Source organism: Dermochelys coriacea, chromosome 9 (genome assembly GCF_009764565.3).
Source record: "Dermochelys coriacea isolate rDerCor1 chromosome 9, rDerCor1.pri.v4, whole genome shotgun sequence".
Lineage (NCBI taxonomy): Eukaryota > Metazoa > Chordata > Testudines > Dermochelyidae > Dermochelys > Dermochelys coriacea.
The window spans coordinates 56,714,717-56,737,590 of record NC_050076.1 but is presented as its reverse complement, the minus strand read 5'-3'; the positions used below and the strand labels follow the sequence as shown (position 1 = coordinate 56,737,590).

General features: G+C 47.0%; 2 protein-coding genes and 1 long non-coding RNA gene across 15 annotated transcripts in view; 1 reads left to right on the top strand and 2 right to left on the bottom strand.

Moving 5' to 3' along the window:
* ANO7 (anoctamin 7) overlaps positions 1–2,043 on the top strand; it is a 28,024-nt gene extending 25,981 nt beyond the window's left edge. For both annotated transcript variants that reach the window (XM_038416732.2, XM_043491603.1), the window contains 3 exons: positions 671–761; positions 1,130–1,249; positions 1,770–2,043. In XM_038416732.2, coding sequence (XP_038272660.1) covers positions 671–761; positions 1,130–1,249; positions 1,770–1,961 — 403 coding nt within the window. In that variant the 3' untranslated portion in view covers positions 1,962–2,043. The remainder of the gene's footprint in view (positions 1–670; positions 762–1,129; positions 1,250–1,769) is intronic.
* LOC119861508 (high density lipoprotein binding protein) overlaps positions 1–22,874 on the bottom strand; it is a 152,578-nt gene that overhangs the window by 67,303 nt on the left and 62,401 nt on the right. For 5 of the 12 annotated variants that reach the window (XM_043491595.1, XM_038416731.2, XM_043491597.1 and 2 more), the window contains exons 23-27: positions 15,438–15,572; positions 13,959–14,102; positions 13,492–13,677; positions 10,830–10,946; positions 10,140–10,268 (exon numbers count right to left, since the gene is read on the bottom strand). In XM_043491595.1, the coding sequence (XP_043347530.1) occupies positions 10,140–10,268; positions 10,830–10,946; positions 13,492–13,677; positions 13,959–14,102; positions 15,438–15,572 (711 nt within the window). Of the gene's footprint in view, positions 1–3,234; positions 5,315–10,139; positions 10,269–10,829; positions 10,947–13,491; positions 13,678–13,958; positions 14,103–15,437; positions 15,573–22,874 lie in introns of those variants that run through there. The other 7 variants (XM_038416729.2, XM_038416728.2, XM_038416727.2 and 4 more) reach the window with 3 other exon arrangements.
* Positions 18,343–19,773, bottom strand: LOC122455643. The gene is made up of 2 exons (XR_006273991.1): positions 18,788–19,773; positions 18,343–18,488 (listed from the first exon to the last, which is right to left on the bottom strand). It is a non-coding gene; the product is annotated as an uncharacterized LOC122455643 (long non-coding RNA).

The following is a 22,874-nucleotide window of genomic DNA, read 5'->3' as shown; positions in this document are numbered from 1 at the left end:
TCCTCTATGGGGCCCCAGCTATGTTTGGGAGTGAAAGATGGGCTCAGGAAGGCACGTGCTTTGTTTCCACTTAATTCTGTGTGAGACCTGTGCTAAAGTATTTCCCCCCAATTATTGAGAATGCTGCCCCATCCAGCTGGGGGTGGGAGAGGGAAGGGAGACCCGAAGTCTAGTTCAGTTTATTAGGGGACAAAAGATGCACCATTTCATAGACACACCCAGTTTACACCTGAGTTAGGAAGTGCAGCATTAGCTTCCCTAGGGGAGTGCCACTCAGGTCCTCCTTCATGTGGGGGGGGGCTCACCTATTTGTGCTCTTCTTGTAAATCAGTCTTGAAGGAACTTGAATGTGCTTTTTAATTCAGCTACTTCTACTTTGACTGATTTACCTTGCTGCTGCTTGCCAATCCTGGAGGAATGGGCACATACTCACTCCTGGAGAGCCAGCATTAGTCATGCCTTACCCAGACAGTTCATGGGCTACATAAATGCCATCAGTTATTAATTCTTAAGAGTGATTATATATGTGGAGGAAGTTATAGAAGGCAAAGTTGGGGGAGTGAAACTACCAGTGGTTGCCCTGAGGATGTTGACATCCAATCAAGAGGGCTGGAGGACTCCTTTCCTAGCTGTGACCCCTCTAGGTGCAATGTCATCTTCTCTTCCCCAGGTACCGTGCATACAGGGATGAGAGTGGCAGGTACTCGCTAACCTATTGGAACCTACTAGCAATCCGCCTGGGCTTTATTATAGTGTTTGAGGTATCTCCCTCTCGTTTTCCTCAATCAGTTCCTCCTGCTAAGGTTTTGTTCCTTTACTGTCCAATTTCTCACTTTAAGTTTTCTTTCTACACCTGTCCCCAGGGCATGTACTGTCCAGCACTGCCTCTTTCCGGCTAGACATAGACATTTCTCTTGTGGGGTTGAAGAGAGTGTGCTCTCTGAGGGATACTTCTTGGTTCAAGTCCTTTCAGTGCCTGTCCCATTCCCTGCAGTGCTCCTGTTGCTTGGCTGAGAACGCCACTCTGCATGAGTCAGGCACCTGCATGCTGTTCCTTACTCATCTGGTCTTGCTTCAGAAAGAATCAGCTGTCTGATTGGACACATTGCTCTTTTCCTCTTATTTCCAGCATGTGATTTTCTTTATTGCTCGTGTGATAGACCTGATGCTGCCTGACATTCCTGAGTCACTGCAGATCAAGGTGAAGCGTGAACGTTATCTGGCCAAGCAGGCACTGGCTGAGAACAAGGTAAATCTTGGGGCCAGTGGTCTTTATTCTACATCGGGGTAGTCAGTAGGTGATCTGTGGGCCACATCTGGACTGTCAGATGCTTTTGAACAGACCCTGAAATCTTTTTATTTACACTGGAGTCTGAGTTTCTGTAGCCATTCCACTGCCCATGCCTGGAAGATGTCCAGATGAAATGCACTAAAGTAACACCCTATGTCTTTTGGTCTTCAGATGTTCATTAGCAGCTGGGGGGCTCCCTGTTCATAACCCCTTTCTCATGGTCATTGATAATCTCTTCACTCATTTCTGTTGCTCCCCAAGTTTTGTTGTGGCTGTAGTTTCTAGACAGGCTTATCTGTCAGTTCTGGCCCCTAAGTCTTAAAATTCCAGGCTTCATTGGTTACATAACTCATGCCTTCCTCCCTTAAACATAACTGATGCCAAAGCAGTTTGGTCACTGTCTGTAGGCTAACTTTCTAACTCTCTAATGCTGTGGATACTAATTGTCCTTTCTTCTTTTGATCCATTGCTGAGGTAGGCCCTCTTTGAGAGAAAGGAAGTCAGGGCCACCTCCAGCACTACGCAAACAGCATCTAAAGACTGGGAGCTAGCTGGGGTGCATGAAAACCAGGAGCCTACCCAACTGCAGATGACATCTACACACGCATTAGCCGCTAGTCCTGAAGCTCATCCTCAGCAGCAGTTTGATCCTGAAGCAGAACCCCCATGAATTGCTGTTGAATCTGTTTTAGAACACAATAAAGGGTGACTGCTTCTATGTGGGTGCAAATGAAACTGAGTTCAGCCATGGAGCATGTGATTTCTAGCACTCTTTTGGAGGAGATGAACTCAACTTGACTCTGATCCTGAGCTGGGTGTCTGTGTGTAAGAAACCTTGCAGAGGAATGAATTATTTTAGTGAAATTTCAAAGTGGATAAAATGAAGCCTGCCAATTAATAGTACAGTGACAAGCATACTTGAATACCAGCTAAGTCCTTAGAGCCCTGCAGGTTAAACTAATGTTAGACACCTGGCAAATCCTGGAGCTGCCTGACTTTAGGGTTGGAAGAAATAATTTATGGAATGTCCTCTGAAGAAATTTCTTCTTGCTCTGAGCTATGGTAGAGAACAGGTGGGCTGTATGGCCCCCAGCTGGCATGAGGACAGTGTGTAGGAGAAGCAGTGCTTCAGGCTGAAATGAAGCAAGGTCCACTTCTCCAGTGAAGTAGGAAGCAGCAATTCAACAGGCCTGGCTCTTACACAGCTGCTGCAGAGACTCAAGGGAAGTCTAACAACCCCAGCATGTTGTCAGACAGGAGCAAGCCTCACTTCCTCCCTCTTCCTGTTACTAGAGAGAGGAAGTTTGGAGTTATGTACTCTATTCCCTTACAGAAGAGAGAGGGGGAGAGCCTGGGCATTAGCTGGGGTTCTTTACACTGGTAGGCATGGAGAGAGGGCTCTGAGGGCACCTACTTACACTAGTGCTGGCCTTAATACCTCTTCCTCCCTGGGGCCTGCACTCAGGTAGGACCACTCAGCTTGGTTATTAGATAGTAAATCCAGATGGGGAACAACTGACGCTTTAAGATGACAGCTTAAAGTCTGAAATAACTGTCAAAGGTTAGGCTAGCCCCTGCCCTACTGTACATGGAAAAGCAATCCCTTCACAAAGCATAGGCAGAGAAAAACAATACTCCAAGCTGTTTCAGGTTTTTATTTTAGAATTTATAAAATTCCAGTGTCATCCATACTCATGAGCCTTTTTACATGTTTGCATATAGTCTCCAAATTCCAAAGTTAAGGCCAAGGGATCATTGCCATGGAAACATACACTATGGAAGACATTGAAAATAAAGGAAATGGAGCACATACCAGAGCATCTGCTACAGACTGAGGGGCAGCAGGAAACAGTACTAGGTACAATCACTTCATCACCTTTAGCATGTAGGGGACCCTGAATTTAACTCAAGCCAAGCTAGGCAACTGATAGGGTTTTTTTTGGGGGGGTGGGTGGGAAGAGGAGGGCAGGCTTGATGACTTCAAGATGTACCCCTTCCCCTCTGGGTTATCCAGCCCTTTTCAGAGCCCCTTTAGCTGGAAAGGAGGGAAGACTACCCTCATTTAGTGAGCCACCCCTTTAGACATCTATCATGGGGCTGAAGAGTGGTCAAGTTAGTCACCACTGCCTTTGCAGAGCCCTGGGACCTGGCTTTTTCAGTTGACAGCAATTCTCCACTTCACTGTAAGCAACAGGACATTTTGTATCTGACTTCTGGGCTAGGGTCCTCTTCCAGAGCGGGGTGGAGAAAAGAAGACAGCATTTCTAAGCCTCACTTGACACAGGTGCAGCATTGGGAACAGCAAGAGAACTGGGACAAGCCTTCCAACATAATGAACCTTGTGCCAGTCAGCATTATTGGGGAGTGACTGGGGACTTGCTTGCACAGGAGCTAAAGCAGTCAGGAAATGGAGGTAGGAAAGTAGGACACCCCAACACCATTTCTCTCTGTGCTAAGCAAGCTGTGGCAGTGCTTAGGGTTCAACAGCTCAGGGGCCGAGATGCTACAGTACAGAACATGGGATTTACCACATACAGTGGCAAGCCCTGGGCCTTAGTTCTCCCTGTGCTCTTTACCTCTGTGTACTTCAGAGCAGCTTGACTTTCTGTAGGTCAGAGCTGACATGCAACCTGCCTCTCTCGAAACCAAACCCACCTTCTGGCTCCAAGTCCTAAAGCTCTTGGGAGGGTGGGGGAGAAGAGAGAGCATGCATTACCCTAACCTTGCTCTTAGTTTCATGTGTGTGTTTTTAACAGCTACATGTGCTGATTGATGCTCTTCCACTCTCCCTGCACCTGCTGCAGATAATTCAGCTCTGGCCTCCACAGTGAGAGGAGCAGGGTAGCAGTATTGCTGATGCTCTAGACTTGGAGGCCACCCCCAGACTGGTTTTTGAGGTAGAAAGAAGGCAATAGTAAATAGTGACAAATTCCCTACCCTTTGTGTCCAAACGCTGTCAGAGGGAGGGGGAAATTATGTAGCTTCAGCATTGCAGTTCCCATCAACTGGCTCCTGGGCCATGTTACCATAGCAACTTGGGCTGACCCAAATTCTGTTGCACCCCATAATACTGTCATGTCCTTGCTCTGACCAGCTCTGCTGCTGTTGGGAAGAACAAACAAGGGGAGAAAGGGGAACACGGGGAAGTAGCTGTATTTTTACTCTCACATGTTGGAAGACTCATCAAGTGTGCATTGAGACTCTAGGCTCTCACTGCTACACATGGACATGCTCAGTGCCACATATCACTCAAGGCTTTTCTACTTGACCAGGGGATCCCTTGTGTTACTGCTGGTCCCTTCCAGTGTTGTTGCTTCTACAGATTATTGTATTGTTCCTTAAGCAGTTTCTAATCTTTAGACTTTTAGCTCACTCCACACATCCACTATCACTGTTAGATGGATTTTTGGCAGTTCAAAGGAAAAGCTGATTGCACTCTACAATAGTAAGATAAGGCCCGGGATAAACACAAAGGAAAGAGGGCAAACATTTTGGCTTTTTAGAAAGTCAAGGAAATTTATTTCCTGAGGTCATGAGACAGGAAGTTGATTCCTAGCCACAGTAAAGGAGGTCTCCTAATGAAGGCTGGAGTGCCTAGCAAGACATGCTCAAGGTATCTGATCACTGTCACCACTTTGGCAGTTGTGAAGCTTAGCAGATGAAAGTCATTTATGACATTTCAAACAAAAAGTGTGTCTGAATCAGAGTGGATAGATGGGGGGTGGGGAAGGGAGCCATCCATCCATTTATAGTAAGTCCTAAACCCAGTAACAACAGACAAATAGAATGGATTCTAGCACTCCACACAGCATTAGGAGACCTCGCAGGGCAATTTACTTGTGGTCCAGCCGCTGGGTCAGAATTCAAACAGGAAGTATTTGTGGCAGGTTAGTGTCAGGTCAGCTGGCTGGAGGAGATGTTTCTGCTTCCAGGTCATTATCGTTTGGGGCCCCAGGGAAGAGTCTTGGGGGCCACTTGAGCCCCAAAGCTGGGGAAATCTTCAGAACTGCTCATATCAGGGGCCTAGAGCAAAGAGAGAATGGTCCAAGTTATATAGGCTGGCTGCAGTTCTATACAACGCTCAAGAAGCTCAGAGACAACTGAAGCATTCAAGAAATATCATGTGCAAACACAACATGAAGATGTAATGAGTGAGAAGGGGGAGAGGACAACTGTTGCAAGGCCACATACAGAAGAGTGTTCTAGGATATCAAAGTTCTTGAAAGGTACAGAAGACGACAGTACAGCAACAGGGTTTCAGTAGGACCCATGAAAACAGCAGGTAAGTCACTAAGATGTGTCACAAAAGGATCATGATCTGAATTAACCAAGTCAATTTAGAGTATCAGGGAAGCAGATTCTGCAGGAAGGTCGGAAGGACATCTACATCTTGGGGAGAGTGACACCAAGTATAGTTTGCTCAGTGGTGCCAGATCTACCTTAATACTCAAATGCTATCCTTCTCGTTGCTGTAGTATGCAGTAGTATTGAAGTATTCCTGCTAACGGGGAAGGCTTTTCTGTACAGTGGCAGGAGAGACACTAGCTGGGTCAGAGGTTCTTGACACCTCTTAATTTCTATGGCTCAGGCTAACTTTAGAACAGAGACCTGCCAAGTCCTCAGTGCATCCCAGCAGGACCAAGTGGCCAACAAGAAGGTATTTGGTTTGGTAGCTTATCCCCTGCCTTTCAGATAATGGTCAGAAATCCCTAAACTTGAGTTCCACAGTAACAAAGTGCCAACCACAGCTGCTTTGGGAGGCACTCAGCTCCAGGAGCTGTGGAGAAGAGATTCGCCAGGCTAGCAGCTCCTTTCAGAGCCTCTACAGGAGGATTCTGGTGTTCCTAGCAGAGGGGAGGATGACAGCAGCAGAGGAAAGCTGGGCAATTTAGAAACCCAACATACTAACATCTAGGGGCCTAGCACATAGTGTGAGCAAGCTCTCCGGGTGATGAGAGAGACTCATGACCTCCCAATTGTCAGGAAAGGCCTAGAAATACACTAAAAAAGGGAAGGACATGATTCTGAAAAAAAGAGTTACCTACCTTTCATAACTGTTCTTTGAGATGTGTTGCTCATGTCCATTCCATTCTAGGTGTGTGTGCACCCACATGCAGAGTTGTCAGAATTTTTTGCTTTAGTGATACCTGCAGGGTCAGCTGTGGTGCCCTCTGGAGTGCCATGCTCATGCGGCAGTATATCAGGCGCCACTGGCCCTGTGCACTCAGTTCCTTCTTGCTGGGCAACTTCGACAAAGGGGTGTGGGGGGGGTAGTGGAATGGACATAAGCAACATCTCAAAACAGTTACGAAAGGAAGGCAACAGTTTTTTCTTCAAATGCTTGCTCATGTCGATTCCATTCTAGGTGACTCACAAACAGTATCCCAGGAGGTAGGCTTGGAGTTCCCAGCTGTGTGGCTTGCAACACCGCTCTACCAAAGCCAGCATTGTCCTGGGCTTTCTGGGTAAGCACATAATGGAATGTGAATGTGTGGACAGACGATCAGGTAGCGACCCTGCTGATATATTTTGGATCAGCACCAGGCCAGGAAGGCTGCTGCAGCTTGCACCCTGGTTGAATGGGTGATCACAATAGCTGGTGGTGGCACTTTCACCTGTTCATAGCAAAAATGAATATACAGGCAGCGATCCATGACGACACTCTCTGGGTGGCTACAGGAAGGCCCTTCATCCTGTCTGCCACCATGACAAATAGCTGCATCGACTTACAGAATGGCTTAGTCCTTTCTATGTAAAAGGCTAGCACCCTCCTGATGTCCAGAGAGAGTAATCTATGGTCCTCATCTGATTTATGATGTTTTGGAAAGAAGATGGTAAGTATACGTCTTGACTGGTATGAAACTACTGTGGGCAGGAAAGCTTGGTGCTGCCACAGTTGGACCTCGTAGAATACCGTATAGGGCGGTTCTGAGGCAAGCGCCCTAATCTCAGGGACCTTACAGGCTAATATTATTGCCACCAGGAGAATTGCAGGGTGAAGCCCAGAGGTATTATACTGAGCACCCAACAGTTTGAAGTTATTTGCAACTATGCTGACTGGAAGTGACGCAGGCGGTTGAAGGAGTAGGAAGGTGGATCCTGAGAACTGACTGCAGTGCTGTCCTTGAGTGCACCTCAAAATGAGTGCTTCTGGCCCCCCCGGTGTTTCGCTGGGCCACGCTGAGTAGGCAAATGGGAGGTGGAGGGGTGACCATGACGAACCCTCTTTTTCCTCCTAAAGGAGCCTTGCCAGAGAAGCCAAGATCTAGGAGGCAGCAGGAATTGCATACACCACAAAACGGCAAGAAAGCAGGCCTAGTGAGCAGAGAGTGGCTCAAGAATCCTCAAATCCATGTAGCTTCGCATCCGTTTGCTCTGAAAAGAGCCCATTGCCTTTGAAGGGAAGGTCCTGGCTGGAGGACTGCCTCTGCTAGGACAGACCCAAGGACTGAAGCCAGGAACTGCACCTCATAACTACGGCCAAGACAAAGACCCTGGCAGCTGAATCTGCCGCGTCCCAGGCCATCTGGAGAGAGCCCCTCGCCACCATGTACCTTCCTCCAGGATGGTACCAACCTCCTGAGGCAGGGAGTCCCACAAGTTACAATTGTATCTCCCCAACAAAGACTGGTGGTTCAATACTCTGAACTGAAAGCTGGCAGTAGAATAAACTTTTCTTCCAGAAAGGAAAACAAAGATGCTAGGAAGCTGGACCTATGTGGCATTCACTTGCCCTTGCCTGTCACTTTTGTTGGCCGCAAATATGATTAGCGACCCTGGGGGCGGATGGGTATACAAATATTTGAATGCATTAGCAGGGACAAATTTCTTTTCTGCCCAGGTGGGCAGGATAAAAGATGAAGATAGCCAAGGCCCTGTGGCAAATCCCAAGATCTCCTCATGTATCAGCAGTGTGACTCATGATGGGGCTGCCACTGTTAGAATGTTGAACAAGTTGCCTGACTACTCCGCCAGTTCCTCCATTTCCAAGCCCAAGTTAGAGGACACCCTTCTAAGCAGGGCTTGGTGCTTGTTAAAGTCCTCGCGGGGACTGACATGTGAGGGCCCTGCTACTGCCTTGTCTGACTAGGACGATGATTGCACCACAGGGGGAGGGCCTGGGGCACTGTCCCCCGTAGGGGAGGGCTCCCTTGGAGTGGGCATGTGCTCCTCTATCCCAACATCAGAGTCCGTGCTGTGCACTGAGTCTGGTACAGTCATTGCAGGGGGTTGCTTCTCCAAAGCAGCAAGGGAAGAATGGTGTGAGGGGCACCAGCATCACCAGCATGCCCCACGGCATTCCATTTGGGCTATTGGTTTGGCCACTGACCCTGCAACCATGCTGGCACTGTGGGAGCAGAGAGTCTCCGGTGCCCACAAGATTTGCTGCTGCCATGGCAAAGGGCTAAAGTCCCACTCTGACCTAGACGAGTCCCTTTCCAGTGACCAAGGCAGGACTGTAGATGCTTGTGTCTGACAGCTGACCATAGGTGCCAGGGAGCGGTGCCTCAAGTAAGGTGATCAGTGCCTCTCCAAGGACTGGTGCCGGGGCGTGGAGACCAGTGCTGGAAAGGTGAGATGTCCCATACCAGCTGAGACCTGCGCCAGGACACTGGCTGGTGAAAGGACAATTGGTGCTGGGCGTACAGAGACTGATGCCTCACTGAAGGTCATTGTGCCGGTGGAGACCAGGACTGCGGTGACAGCAACCTGAGCCTCTGACCGGAGACTTAGGTTGCAGAGTCAGGGATCTTGGTCATGGAACATTGCCTCTGCTCTGGGAAGGGATGGCGTTCAACTGCCCTCTGAGGTGGTCTTATGGCTGGCTTGCCCTTAGAACGGGGAGCCTTAGCCACCTCCAATGCACTGGAAGGGCGCTCTGGTCCCTAGCTGACTGGAGGGCCTCAGACATTGAAGGTACAACCAGGTGCCAGGGTCCCTACTGCTCCCAGGAGTGGGATCCCTGGGGGATCCAGCCTGAGAGGTAACCCCTTAAAGCTCTAGAGTGGGCAGTCAGGCCTGTCCCTCCTTGTTTGGTGCCGGGGAGCCTTGCTTTTTCAGGTGCTTCTTGGACACCGGCAGAGCTCAATGCTGGGCAGAACACTCTTCACCGACACCAAGGTGCTAGGTGTAGAGTCGGAGCAGAAAGGCTCAGACACTGGATGAAGTGCAGCCTCCATAAGAAGGGCCCTTAGACAAATGTCCCGCTCCTTTTGGAGTTTGGGTCGACAGTCCTTGATATTTGCAAATTTGATACCTGTCCTTTATGTGCGACTCTCCCACGCACTTCAGGCAGCAGCTAGGAGGGTTGCTAACAGGCACAGGCCTATTGCAGGTTGAACAAGGCTTGAAACCCGGGGACCGGGGCATGCCCCACCCCGGGGCAAAATCCCTGCTGAGACTAACCCTTAACACCTAATTACTAACTAACTAGTGTAAACAACTATATACAAAGAAGACAGACAATAGGTGCTGGGAAAAACAAAACAAAACAAAAAACGAATACTTATCCACTTGCAAGGCAAGGAGAAGTTGCTCAGACCAATCACCAGGGGCGGTAAGAAGGAACTGAGGACATAAGGCCGGTGACTCCTCATATACCAGCAAACGAGCGTGGCACTAGAGGGCGCCACAGCTGGCCCTCCGGATACCCCAAAGACAAAAAATTCCAACATCTGTGCACATGGGCATGCACACACCTAGCATGGAATCGACATGAGAAAGCACTCAAAGAAGAACAGGCATTGGTCCCCAATGAACAGTGAGGACCCTCTGGTTCACATCCTGGCCATGCAGAGTCCCTGGGAAGAGGAACCTGTGGAGGTGCAATAGCAGAAGCAGCACTCACCTTCTCATTGCTGCCAGCTGCCCAGGGGGCGTCTCTCACCACAAATCCCTTGGATGGGGCCTTGGACTCCTCATGTGTGGAGGGTTTCATGTACACCTGCATCGCCTCATTGTCCACCACATCAGCCAGCTGCAGGGAGAGGTTCTCTTTGTATGGTGATGTACCTTGTGTTCCCTACTTAGTCAATGGAGTCTCCCCTCTCCCACAGCGTCAAACAGCAATTGCTGCCAGTAGCAGCCTAAGACTAGCATGCTGCACCTCTCAGAGAGGCAGATGACACCCATTTTATTGGCTGCTCTATTCATTCACCTCCCTCACTTCACACGTGGCAGTGGCCACATAGGCTGCCTTGACACTGCTTCACAATCCAACACCTACTTGGGGTTCTAATTTCTAGGGACAGTTGCACAGAACAGCTGAAATTGCCATGAGCACAGTGTGAGACACTGATGGGAGGAAAACCCTAGATTCCTCTCCCAAGTGGCAGGAGCCAGAGACATCTGGACATTCAGTGATCATCATGCAGAAGTACGCCTGTAATAGTGAGCTGAGCTCCCTGCACACACAGCAGGGACTTATAGTTTAAGACCATAGTCTCCACGACCAAGGAAGTTAACTAACTGGGCTGTTTATGCCACAGACCAGAGTCATTCTTCTGGCCTGCACTTCCCTTCCTCCTCCACTACTCACATATTCCTCCTCCAGGTTCAGGATATGATCGATTGCTTCCTCCACATTATCAGGGAGCCCAGTCACAGTCACACAGTTGGGGTCAGACGCGCCACTCTGGGGGAAGCGGATATCCACCTGGAATGCAAGGCACAGCAGAGGGTTAGATGTGCACCAGCCCCTCTCAGGTGGCTCATCATTCTGGAGGTCCATGGCTAGGCTGCAGTGATGACCCCACAGGTGCTCATAGTCGAGGATTTATTTTCCCTGGACCATACCAAGCCCTGGTGGGGAGTGTTTGGTTTCCAGTACAAGGGAGTGCTGAGCTGGAACCCACACATAGTAGGAAGCCTCATTCTCACTAGAATGGAGTCTGATCAGCTTGGGAGCAGGGGGATCTGACCCTTCTCCAGCCACTGCTGCCATTTGCTCAGCATCCCGCAGCTTTGTAGTATTGTGCAGTCCAGAGCCCAGTAGGGCTGAGCTGCTCTACCACAAGCACCTGCCCAGGGCAGAATCCCCACTTCTGCAGAGCACTTAGAATTGTGGCAGCCAGTGTGCAGGTGATCGCTCCCACTGCCATTACAACCTGCCATGCTTTACCAGTCACTATGGTGGTGGAAGGTCTAACCACTGCATCCTCAGATATCACCACCTCTGTCAAACCACTGCTAGTCCTGCCTCACGACACTAGACTGCTGACAAAAACCAGAGGGTTCTAGTGAGTTTCCAGGATTCTCCAGCAGCTCTCTGCTTGTTTTGGACACTCTAGAGCCCCATGGACAGAGTGGTACTTGAGATGCCACAATTTCCTCTTCAAAGAGGAGCTTTCCAGCCTTCCCAATTTTCAAGAGACAGGTCTGCAGCCTGACAGACTCAGATGTCTGAGCTCCCCCCAGGGCTATCAGTGGGCTGTTCACAGCAAAGCTAAAGGACAAATGCGGCGACAATGATGTTAGTTATTTCATTCCTGATCATTTCAAGAAACAGACCCTGCTAAAGCCTTTCTTCCAAGAGCCCAAACAATCTTAATCCAGCCTGAGACAGGTGCGGGGCCTGTTGCTTTGGGCACTGCTGGAAGGTAATCCAGTATTGCAGTGAAGTGGTCTAGAACAGAAGCATCTCCTACACACTCAGAGGGACCCAAACACCCAAGCTGCCCCCTACTCACTCCCCCCAGTCAAACAGCTTCCATAAAAGAGCTGTGTTTTCAACAGGAAAATCTGAATCCACTGAAAGTGTTAAAAGATGAAAGGGCACCACAAACACTGAATCCAACAGCAAATTCAATACAGAGTATATGGGACTCTCTGGATTTTTGTTTATCTAAAGCTGCCAGATTCCCCAGTGGTCTTGCAGAGCTGAGTACCCAGGACCCTGGAAACGTCAAACTCCCCTCAGAGATGGCACTTGTTCCCCACAGGCTCCAAGCAGGGGGAACCAGGAGGCCATAGTCCCATCACTTTTAAAAAGGCATAAGGGCGAGCGTGGTGGGGGAGGAAAGAGGAGTGAGAGCAGGGGGCAGGGCCTCGGGGGAAGGGACAGTGTGAGATCAGGGTCTTGGGGATAAGGGACAGGCCTCCATTCGGGCACAAGTGGGGTGTTCCCCCCCCAACTTTTAGGAAGCTTCTACCACTCCTGGCTCCATAATCCGTGACAGGGCAGCAGATAAAAAGCTGTTCCCTCTCACTGGGAAGAGCCATTCGGCTCAGGTCTGAAAGTGTGAAATGATCAGACCATTATGATTGTGATGGACTGGTGCCACTGATAGATAGTTGAACGGTTGTGGCTTAGTCCTGGGAACAGCACAGAGGGAACGCACAGAAGTGGATCTGCCAGATTAAATCCACCCAGGCCGCAGACACTCAGGATACATCTACACTGCAACTGACCACCTGCAGCTGTCCCAGGTCAGCCGACCAGGGTTCAGGCTGCAGGACTATGCAATTGCAAGGTAGCTGCTTGGGCTCAGGCTCTAGCCAGGGCCCACCAACCTGAGCATCTACCCTGCAGTTAAACAGCTCTGTAGCCCCAGCCAACTGACAGGCCAACCACAGGTGTTCAACTGCAGTGCAGACACAGCCTAAGGGCTCAGTGGAGTTCTCTCTCGGCCTATGTATGGAACACTGGAGTCACGTGCCCCACCCTGGGAAGAGCTCCAGAAACTAACTGGAACTCAGACACCCTGGGTCACCATTTCCAGAGATCCCATTTTGCTCAAAGTGGGGGGGGGAGGGGGAAGGAAAGAGAAGGGGAAGGGAGGAGAACAGGCTGCTTTAACCCATTCCCAGTTGTGGTGTCCAATCAACTTTGCTGCTTGGGGTGTATGAAGGAGCCATGGGTTCATCTATGCCCTGGCATACAGCCCTGGCTCAGACTAGAGTAAGCACAGGAAGAGAGCAAGGCCTGTGCAGCTAGACAGGCTGGGGCCTTGCCTCCCATCACCTGACTCCTGCGAGCAGCCATCTCCAGCTCAGTCACAGTCGAGACCACAGAGAGATGCCCCGTAACACAGCAGCACCATCATCCCTCCAGCTTTTGCAGCCCAGGTCAGGGTTTTGCAGAGGGCAGAAAGCATGGGCATTAAGAGCACTAAAGTCCTGGGTTTGAAGTAGTTCAAGCTACCCCAGCCATTGTACAGCAGCCCCCGCAATGGATCCACCAGCATACTCTCCATGCCCACCTTGAACTCATCCATGATTTTGCGGATGGCTTTGCCCCGTGCTCCAATGATGCGGGCATGAACACGATGGTCAAGTGTCACATCCTCAGAGACCATTTGCTCCAGCTCGCTCACTATCTTCATGATGGCGTCCCGGGCTGCCTCTGTGTTCCTCTCATAGCCAGTTATGGTGATCTGATCCTGGGACTAGGAAAGCAGGTGGGGGAGGAAGTTAGAATGGAGTTGCTGGGAGCAAACCCATCCTGGACCTCTAAGGGAGAGGTCTGACTGGAAGGCAACACTACAGGAGACTCTGGGCTGGAAACCAAGTGCAGTGTTAGACTGGCGTGCCTGGGACAGGCTCAGGGGTGGTTTTTCTTTGATCAGCATTTTGCAGTGAGCAGCTGCAGGAAATGTCATGTGTGCTCTATTCAGAGTCCAGAGCCTCTATTATGCCCCAGAAGATTTTATCCCCCTCCAGTCCTCACCTGGTTATCATCATCCTTATCTGGAAACTGGATGTTGACCTCATGCTCTGTGCGGATCTGGGTGATCACTGCCCCCTTTCTTCCAATAATTTTAGGATGGTATTTGGGGTCCACAGTGACAGTCAGCTTGAAGCTTCGCAAGGCCTGTAATGAGAAGGGAGACCCTCTCAAGTGCTATAGCAGCGTATATACCAAGGTTGGACCAATTACATCTATTCCTGTCAATGTCAAACTTCTACCTCCATCTTTCAAATATCCCGCCTGTAAGGGGACCCCACACATTTAGGCAGATTCTGGGGGAGTTTTCTGCTCTCCCGTAACATGCCCCAGGTTTTCCCACAGTGGCTGCTCTGGGTGGCACTACCTGAACAGGTGCACATGATTGCAGAGCCAAAGTACTTGTGTGCACATCTGCCACTGGCCTGTGCTTCTGTTGAGCCTCTGCTCATTTATCCATAGCTCCCTGCTCATGACAGTGCCTCATTGTTCTGTCCTGGGGACTACAGAGAGGAAACCCAACAGAGCAGAGGAGCCAGGGAGTACGACCAAGCTACCTCACTTCACGTGAAGAGAGTAGAGAATGGGACTCAGAAGCATTCCTCACAGAGCGAGGATTAAAAACTATTGGGTGAAATCCTGGTTCCACTGAAGTAGATAGCAAAACTCCCCAGATTACTTCAAAAAAATCGGCCAAGATTTCACCCATTGTCTACACAGCAGGTTCCACTTCCAGGTCAGATGGAAGAGTGCTGGAACACAAGCCACTAGCCAAACCAGTTACTGTATGCATTCTGTCACTGCAGAAAGATTGCCCTATTCCAAATGCCTCACCTATTGGGGATAAAGGATAAAAAAACTGGACAGCCCAATCACTACCTTTTCATCCGCTCACACTGTGCGCCTAGGCTATTTAATTTAAAAAGAGCAAGTGGATTCTAAAGTTACATTTAAGTAACACAAAGTGGAATGGACTCTTACCATCTGGCTAGTAGCTAACGCAGCTGTAACTGTCATGGTTACAGTGCAGCAACTTGGTTACGGGAGCTTGTAACTCAGCCTTCAAGTTCACTTGAGGCAGAAGCAAACAAGCCTTCGTAACTCTAAATTCCTTATCTTAGGCCAAGGAAGCTGCCTCCAATAGTGCTGCAGAGCCGAATCCATATGAGCTTCCACTTTGCTCCAGCTGTTCTGGAGGTCACTGATCATTTTCACATTACTGCCCAGGTTCAGAGGGCAGTGTCCAGCTGTCAGAGGCAGCAGAGGGGGGTCTGAAAGGGTGATCCCATGTGCCTACCCTAAGAGCTCAGATATCAGGCCAAATACACACCATTTACAAGGGTGCATTCTGCCTCTATACATCCTCCGATATCATTGACCCCTTTTACACAAAGCTAGAAAACACTTGGGCTGGGGGTGGAGGGGGCTAGTTCTCCTAGGAGCAAAAGGGAGAAGGGAGCAGGCTGTGCCACTAGGGCTTACCCGATCTTCTTGCTCAGCCTGCAGTTCCTTCACTCTCTCCAGCAGTCCGGCCTTCGCGCGGTCCAAATTTGCAGCAAGCCCAGTGATACTGATGACATCAGACCGAAGTTCAGGGGCAGGGACTTGGATGTTCACCTAAATGACACACACTTATTTTCACTTTGGGCCAATAGACAGCCAGTCCACATGCCACCTCTTCGCTGCTGAGGGAAGAGCCTAAGGTTTCAGCATCACTGCCACGGCTGCCACCACCACCAAATGAACCAAAACAAACTTCAATTCATCTCTGTGCGACTAGTTCTTGACTGTGCAGCTGGTATGTGGTAGCTCTTGCACCAAACTAGGGAGGTTTGGGAAAGGGAAAGGTTTGAGCAGCACTGGCCTGTTGCTACCAGTATACATAGGAATGGCCAGTCTTGGTCAAGACATAGGTCCATCTAGTCCAGTATTCTGTCTGACAGTGGCTAGCACCAGTTGCTTCAGAAGAGCCCTGTAATAGGCAGATGTGGAATAACCTGCCTCCAGGGCATCAGCCAGGAGGCTGCAGAAATCAAACACTGGTGCCACTATTCCAGGTGGATTCTAACTGCATCTCATGGACTTTAAGGCCAGAAGGGACCATTGTGATCTAGTCTGACCTCCTGCACCTTGCAGGCCACAGAACCTCACCCACCCACTCCTGTAATCAGGGTGGATTTGATTTGAATCACTAGTCACCAAGACATGTGACATGCATCTGATGAAGTGGATATTCACCCATGAAACCTTATGCTCCAATATATCTGTTAGTCTATAAGGTGCCACAGGATTCTTCGCCGCTTTTAGTCACCAAGATTAAATTTAATCATGGATTTCTATATAAAGTGCATTCTTGTTGGTTATAACCTTAATTCATTCTTCACAAATCAGATAGATGTAGGCTTCATTTTTAGAAGGTTCACACTATACATTTTTAAAGTTATTTATTTTGAAAAGTTTTCAGATTAGTTTTACAGCTGTATCAGAAACTGAATGATTGGTTAGTTACTTCATTTACCAAAAGGTAACTGAAGCGGATATTTATGAAGTTCTCCTCCCAACGACTATCTCCAATTCAACAACAGGTTAATCAATATTTGGAGGATTTTCTTGCCATGCTGTATTAGGATGAGAAAAAAAAAAAATCACCAGACAGACATTTAAATTGTTTTATTTAAACTAAAACATTTACGTATTCTGGATTTTTTCTTCAACAGCAAACATTTTAACAAAACAAGCATATGATTTTTTGAATTTAGTTAAAATGTTCAAGTTTTTAAAAATCAGCTTTGTCTTTATTAAAATTGTTTAAAATAGTTAATCAATTTACTTTTTGTTTTAAAAAAAAATCATTTATGTCAGCCAGCTCAGCATGAGAAACTTAAAATACTGGCTTCTGCAGCTAACTCAGTCATCTTCACCTTCATCTTCCTGTTTGTTAATAATCTGGAAAAGGGGAACAACAAAACAAAACAAAAACAAAAAACCACGCAAGCTTTCCTGCTTTTTCAGGTCCCAAACGATTTCTCAATTTGGAATGAATTAGTCCAAAGGAAGAAAAGATTCTTTCTACACCGACAGAAGAAGCTACTGCTGTTAAAAGTGAGACCACCACTTCAACAGTCTCTGAATCCAAGTGCTTAAGTGACTTTCACCAGTTCACTGGTGTGACTAAGAGATCAGCAAACATATTTCTTGAATAGTTCATCCTTAGCTCTGAAGTTTATTATAGGTGGCATTATGGAGGGATGATTGCTGGGTGTCCATGTCATAAACTCCTCTTCTTCAGCAGTTAAAGTTTGACCCTGATACAGAGTATTGAGAATATTTGCAAGAAAATGAGCTGGAGACAGTGCTTGTCCCATTTGTTTTTTTAATGCTTGCAATTTAACTCTGTCATTGCATATTTCTCTTTTTAAAGATCTCAGTTCCTTCCAAATTTCGACAGCACAAGCAATAAAACAGCAATTTCCCTGCATTTTGTTGAAGGCTACAGAAATAGGCTTCAGGGCGCTCAGTATGTGTCCAACATTTCCCTTAAGCCCAATGTTGAGAACTTCGGCTGTGACAGTGTCATCTATTTTTTCACGATTTTGTTCACAAACTGTCATCAGATTAGGCCAGTGCTTGATATGGTGCTCAAAACAGTCCACCACTGAGTTCCATCGCACGTCTTGTGGGAGAGTTAGCTTGGTTCCTCCCACTTTTTTCAGAGCAGCTGCTGCAAAGTGGTGTTACAGAAGTATTTTGTAATTTCAACAACATTAGCCTTTATTTCTGGAACACTGAAGTCTTTGGCTACGAGGTGCATCAAATGAGCACTGCAACCATATGTTGCAACCATATGTTAGCTTGGGACTCTCTTCACCTTCTTCTAAATAATTTCTTCTCATCTTGGATACATTTGCAGCATTGTCTGTGACCAAGCTACATACTAGACATTTGCATTTTTTCCCCCCACCCAGTTTGTTATAGCTTTTACTCTTTCTTCTTGTAAGTATTCTGCTGTGTGTGCATTTCCTGATGTATTAATTGTTTCTGTAAGGAAGACATTCTCTTCTTCTGTTGTCACACAAGCATAAACAGGATCATTGTGGACATTGCTCCACCCATCAAGACTCAGGTTAACAATTTTACCCTCTAGACCTTTTGCACACTGCTCAATTTCTCTTTCATACACTTTATCCAGCAATTTGCCTGTGACATTTGCTCTGTTGGGTGGACTGTATCCTGGTCTTAATGACTGAACCATGTTAAAGAAGTGTGGGTTCTCAATCATACGGAAAGGAGAGTTTGTTGCAGAAACAAACCAGGCAATTTTTTCATCAATTACCTTTTTGTAATCTGCTGGTTCTTATCTATGGTTGTTTCTGGATGATTTTTTTTCTGCTATAGGTGATCTACTGTGGCTACGTGACAAACATGATGTGACTGAAACGTTATCATTGGCAGATAACTCTGAAACTATAGAAAATGATGGTGATCTTGAAGGTGGATAGTCTTCAGAATCCTGTATGTTGAGGATGGATTCTCCTAAACAAAATAAGTCAATGCAGTTTATTATTATTATTACTACTACTACTACTACCATACTGCTCATTTAGTATTACTCATTGCATTCACTGACACTCAGTACTACTTTAAGATGAAATTGTAAAAGGAAGATCTGCCTATTTCAGCTATTTATTTTTTTTTAAATCACAACCACATCTAAAAGGCTAGTACCATATAGAGTAACAGCTATATTTTTTGCTCAAACATGAGAATTCAAGAATAGTCCAAAAGGAAGACAGGTAGTCCTTAACAAGTATGAAATAAAAAAATTGACCAACCTGAAGATTCTGCATGTTCAGAACTGTTCCTTTCATCATCTTCAATGCAGCTTCCTCCTGAGAAGGAACACTTCTCATAATGTCGTTTCATTCAGGCAACCAGGCCTTGCATTTCTTTGTTGCACTCTTTCCATTTTGCACACATGCCTGTCTTACCCACAGGTAGAGGAACTTCATTAAAATATTCCCAAACTGGATCTCTTTTATGGCCTGCTGCCATTATAGGTTTTCCTGTATAGTGAGTGAATGGTGTGGTAGATCTCAAATCAATGAAGGCTATACTCAGAAAGACCTCAAGACTTCTGGAATATACTTTGGTTTCTACTGCATGTCCCTCCCTTCTCACATTTATCTCCAGATTTCTTCTCCTTGTCCAGATCTATTCTGCCCCCAACAGTCTTCTATTCACTGAACTTTTTGAAACTTCACTTTTAGAGAGAGTGGTAAGGGATTGACTCTGTGTACATAAATTTGCAAAGGGACAATAGGGCTGAGGTCTGTTATTTCTCACCTCTCTATATAATTTATTAATTTAAAAATATTTTTGCGTTAACAAGCTTGTCATCTCCGGAAAGACAAATCCAGAGTTTGAGAACTGCAAAACTAAGCATCTCTGATGGTATCTTCTGGACTGAGCACCGAGTCCCATTGGGTAGATAGAAAGATTAACCTAAATAATCTATACAGAAGTGCCTGAAACCCCATAAGATAGGGTCCCTAACCCATGAACTATTGAAACTCATTTACAAAATGTTTCTTAAACATTACATGAATATATTGTCTCATACTATATAGAATTAGAATTTATAGTTCCTACTCTATGATGAGACATCTTTGAGCTATAATATCTATTTTTAGATGCTTTGTGAGGAAAAAATCTATCATCCAAAAAAATCAAATTAAAAAAGTTTTGATTAAAAAAAAAAACATTGATTTTTATCCACCCTGCCTCTGGCTGAGTTACTGAAGTCCTCAAATCATGGTTTAAAGACTTAAGTTAGAGAATCCACCATTTACACTAGTTTAAACCTGCAAGTGACCCGTGCCCCAGGCTGCAGAGGAAAGCAAAAAAACCCCAAGGTCTCTGCCAATCTGACCTGGGGGAAAATTCCATCTGGATCCCAAACATAGCGATCAGTTAGACTCTGAGCATGTGGGCAAGACCCACCAGGCAGACACCTGAGAAAGCATTATCTGTAGAAACTCTGAGCCCTCCCCACCTAGTGTCCTGTTTCTGGCCACTGGGGATTTTTGCTACTAGCAGTCTCTGACAGGCCATATGCTATTGTAGGAAATCCCATCACCAGGGCCCTAACAAATTCATGGTCCATTTTGGTCAATTTCAGTCACAGGATTTTAAAAATAAAAAATTGCATGGTGGTGTAATTGTAGGGTCCTGACCTAAAAAGGAGTTGGGGGCATCACAAGGTTATTGTGTGGAGATTGCAATACTGCTACCCTTACTTCTGCACTGCTTCTGGTGACTGCACTGCTTTCAGAGCTCAGCAGCTGGAGAGCAGCGATTGCTGGCCAGGAGCCCAGCTCTGAAGGCAGAGCCACCACTAGCAGCACAGCACAACAGGATGGCATAGTATGGTATTGCCACCATTACTTCTGCACTGCTGTCTGCAGAGCTGGGCCCTCAGTCAGCAGCCGCCACTCTCTGGCCACCCAGCTCTGAAGGTTTCAGAGTAGCAGCTGTGTTAGTCTGTATTCGCAAAAAGAAAAGGAGTACTTGTGGCACCTTAGAGACTAACAAATTTATTAGAGCATAAGCTTTCGTGAGCTACAGCTCACTTCATCAGATGCATTTGGTGGAAAAAAACAGAGGAGAGATTTATATACACAAACAGAGAACATGAAACAATGGGTTTATCATACACACTGTAAGGAGAGTGATCACTTAAGATAAGCCATCACCAGCAGCAGGGGGGGAAGGAGGAAAACCTTTCATGGCGACAAGCAAGGTAGGCTAATTCCAGCAGTTAACAAGAATATCAGAGGAACAGTGGGGGGTGGGGTGGGGTGGGGGGGAGAAATACCATGGGGAAATAGTTTTACTTTGTGTAATGACTCATCCATTCCCAGTCTCTATTCAAGCCCAAGTTAATTGTATCCAGTTTGCAAATTAATTCCAATTCAGCAGTCTCTTGTTGGAGTCTGTTTTTGAAGCTTTTTTGTTGAAGGATAGCCACTCTTAGGTCTGTGATCGAGTGACCATAGAGATTGAAGTGTTCTCCGACTGATTTTTGACTGTTATAATTCTTGACGTCTGATTTGTGTCCATTCATTCTTTTACGTAGAGACTGTCCAGTTTGGCCAATGTACATGGCAGAGGGGCATTGCTGGCACATGATAGCATATATCACATTGGTAGATGCGCAGGTGAATGAGCCTCTGATAGCGTGGCTGATGTGATTAGACCCTATGATGGTATCCCCTGAATAGATATGTGGACAGAGTTGGCAACGGGCTTTGTTGCAAGGATAGGTTCCTGGGTTATTGGTTCTGTTGTGTGGTTGCTGGTGAGTATTTGCTTCAGATTGGGGGGCTGTCTGTAAGCAAGGACGGGCCTGTCTCCCAAGATCTGTGAGAGTGATGGGTCGTCCTTCAGGATAGGTTGTAGATCCTTGATGATGCGTTGGAGAGGTTTTAGTTGGGGGCTGAAGCAGAACCACTAACCCAGGAACCTATTCTTGCAACAAAGCCCGTTGCCAACTCTGTCCACATATCTATTCAGGGGATACCATCATAGGGGCTAATCACATCAGCCACACTATCAGAGGTTCGTTCACCTGCGCATCTACCACTGTGATATATGCCATCATGTGCCAGCAATGCCCCTCTGCCATGTACATTGGCCAAACTGGACAGTCTCTACGTAAAAGAATGAATGGACACAAATCAGACGTCAAGAATTATAACATTCAAAAACCAGTTGGAGAACACTTCAATCTCTCTGGTCACTCGATTACAGACCTAAGAGTGTCTATCGTTCAACAAAAAAGCTTCAAAAACAGACTCCAACGAGAGACTGCTGAATTGGAATTAATTTGCAAACTGGATACAATTAACTTAGGCTTGAATAGAGACTGGGAATGGATGAGTCATTACACGAAGTAAAACTATTTCCCCATGGTATTTCTCCCCCCCACCCCACCCCCCACTGTTCCTCTGATATTCTTGTTAACTGCTGGAATTAGCCTACCTTGCTTGTCACCATGAAAGGTTTTCCTCCTTTCCCCCACCTGCTGCTGGTGATTGCTTATCTTAAGTGATCACTCTCCTTACAGTGTGTATGATAAACCCATTGTTTCATGTTCTCTGTGTGTGTATATAAATCTCCCCTCTGTTTTCCACCAAATGCATCTGATGAAGTGAGCTGTAGCTCACGAAAGCTTATGCTCTAATAAATTTGTTAGTCTCTAAGGTGCCACAAGTACTCCTTTTCTTCTACCAGCTCTGAAGGCAGCAGTAAGGGTGGCATACTGCAACCCCCTTAAAATAACCTTGTGACCCCCTCCCTGCAACTCCCTTTGGGATCAGGATCTCCAATTTGAGAAACGCTGGTCTCCCCCGTGAAATCTGGGTATACAGATTTCACAGGGCGGGGGGCAGTTGGGGAGGGAGAAACTAGATTTGACAGTCCAGGACTCATTTTTCATGACTGTGAATTTGGTAGGGCCCTACCTATCACCATCCCCTCCACCAACTTATCAAGCTCAGTCTTGAAGCCAGTTCAATTTTTTGCCCCCACTGCTCCCTTTGGAAGGCTCTTCCAGAACCTCACTCCTCTGATGGTTAGAAACCTCCACCTAATTTTGAGCCTAAACGTGTTGTTGGCTAGTTTATAGCCATTTGTTCTTGTGTCCAAATTGGCACTTAAGTAACTCCTCTTCCTCCCTGGTATTTATCCCTCTGACATGGCCTATGAATACAATCGTATCTCCCCTCAGCCTTTGTTTGGTTACACTAAACAAGCCATGCTTTTTGAGTCTCCTCTCATAAGATAGGTTTTTCATTCCTCAGATCATCCTAGTAGTTCTTCTCTGCACCTGTTCCAGTTTGAATTCATCTTTCTTAAACA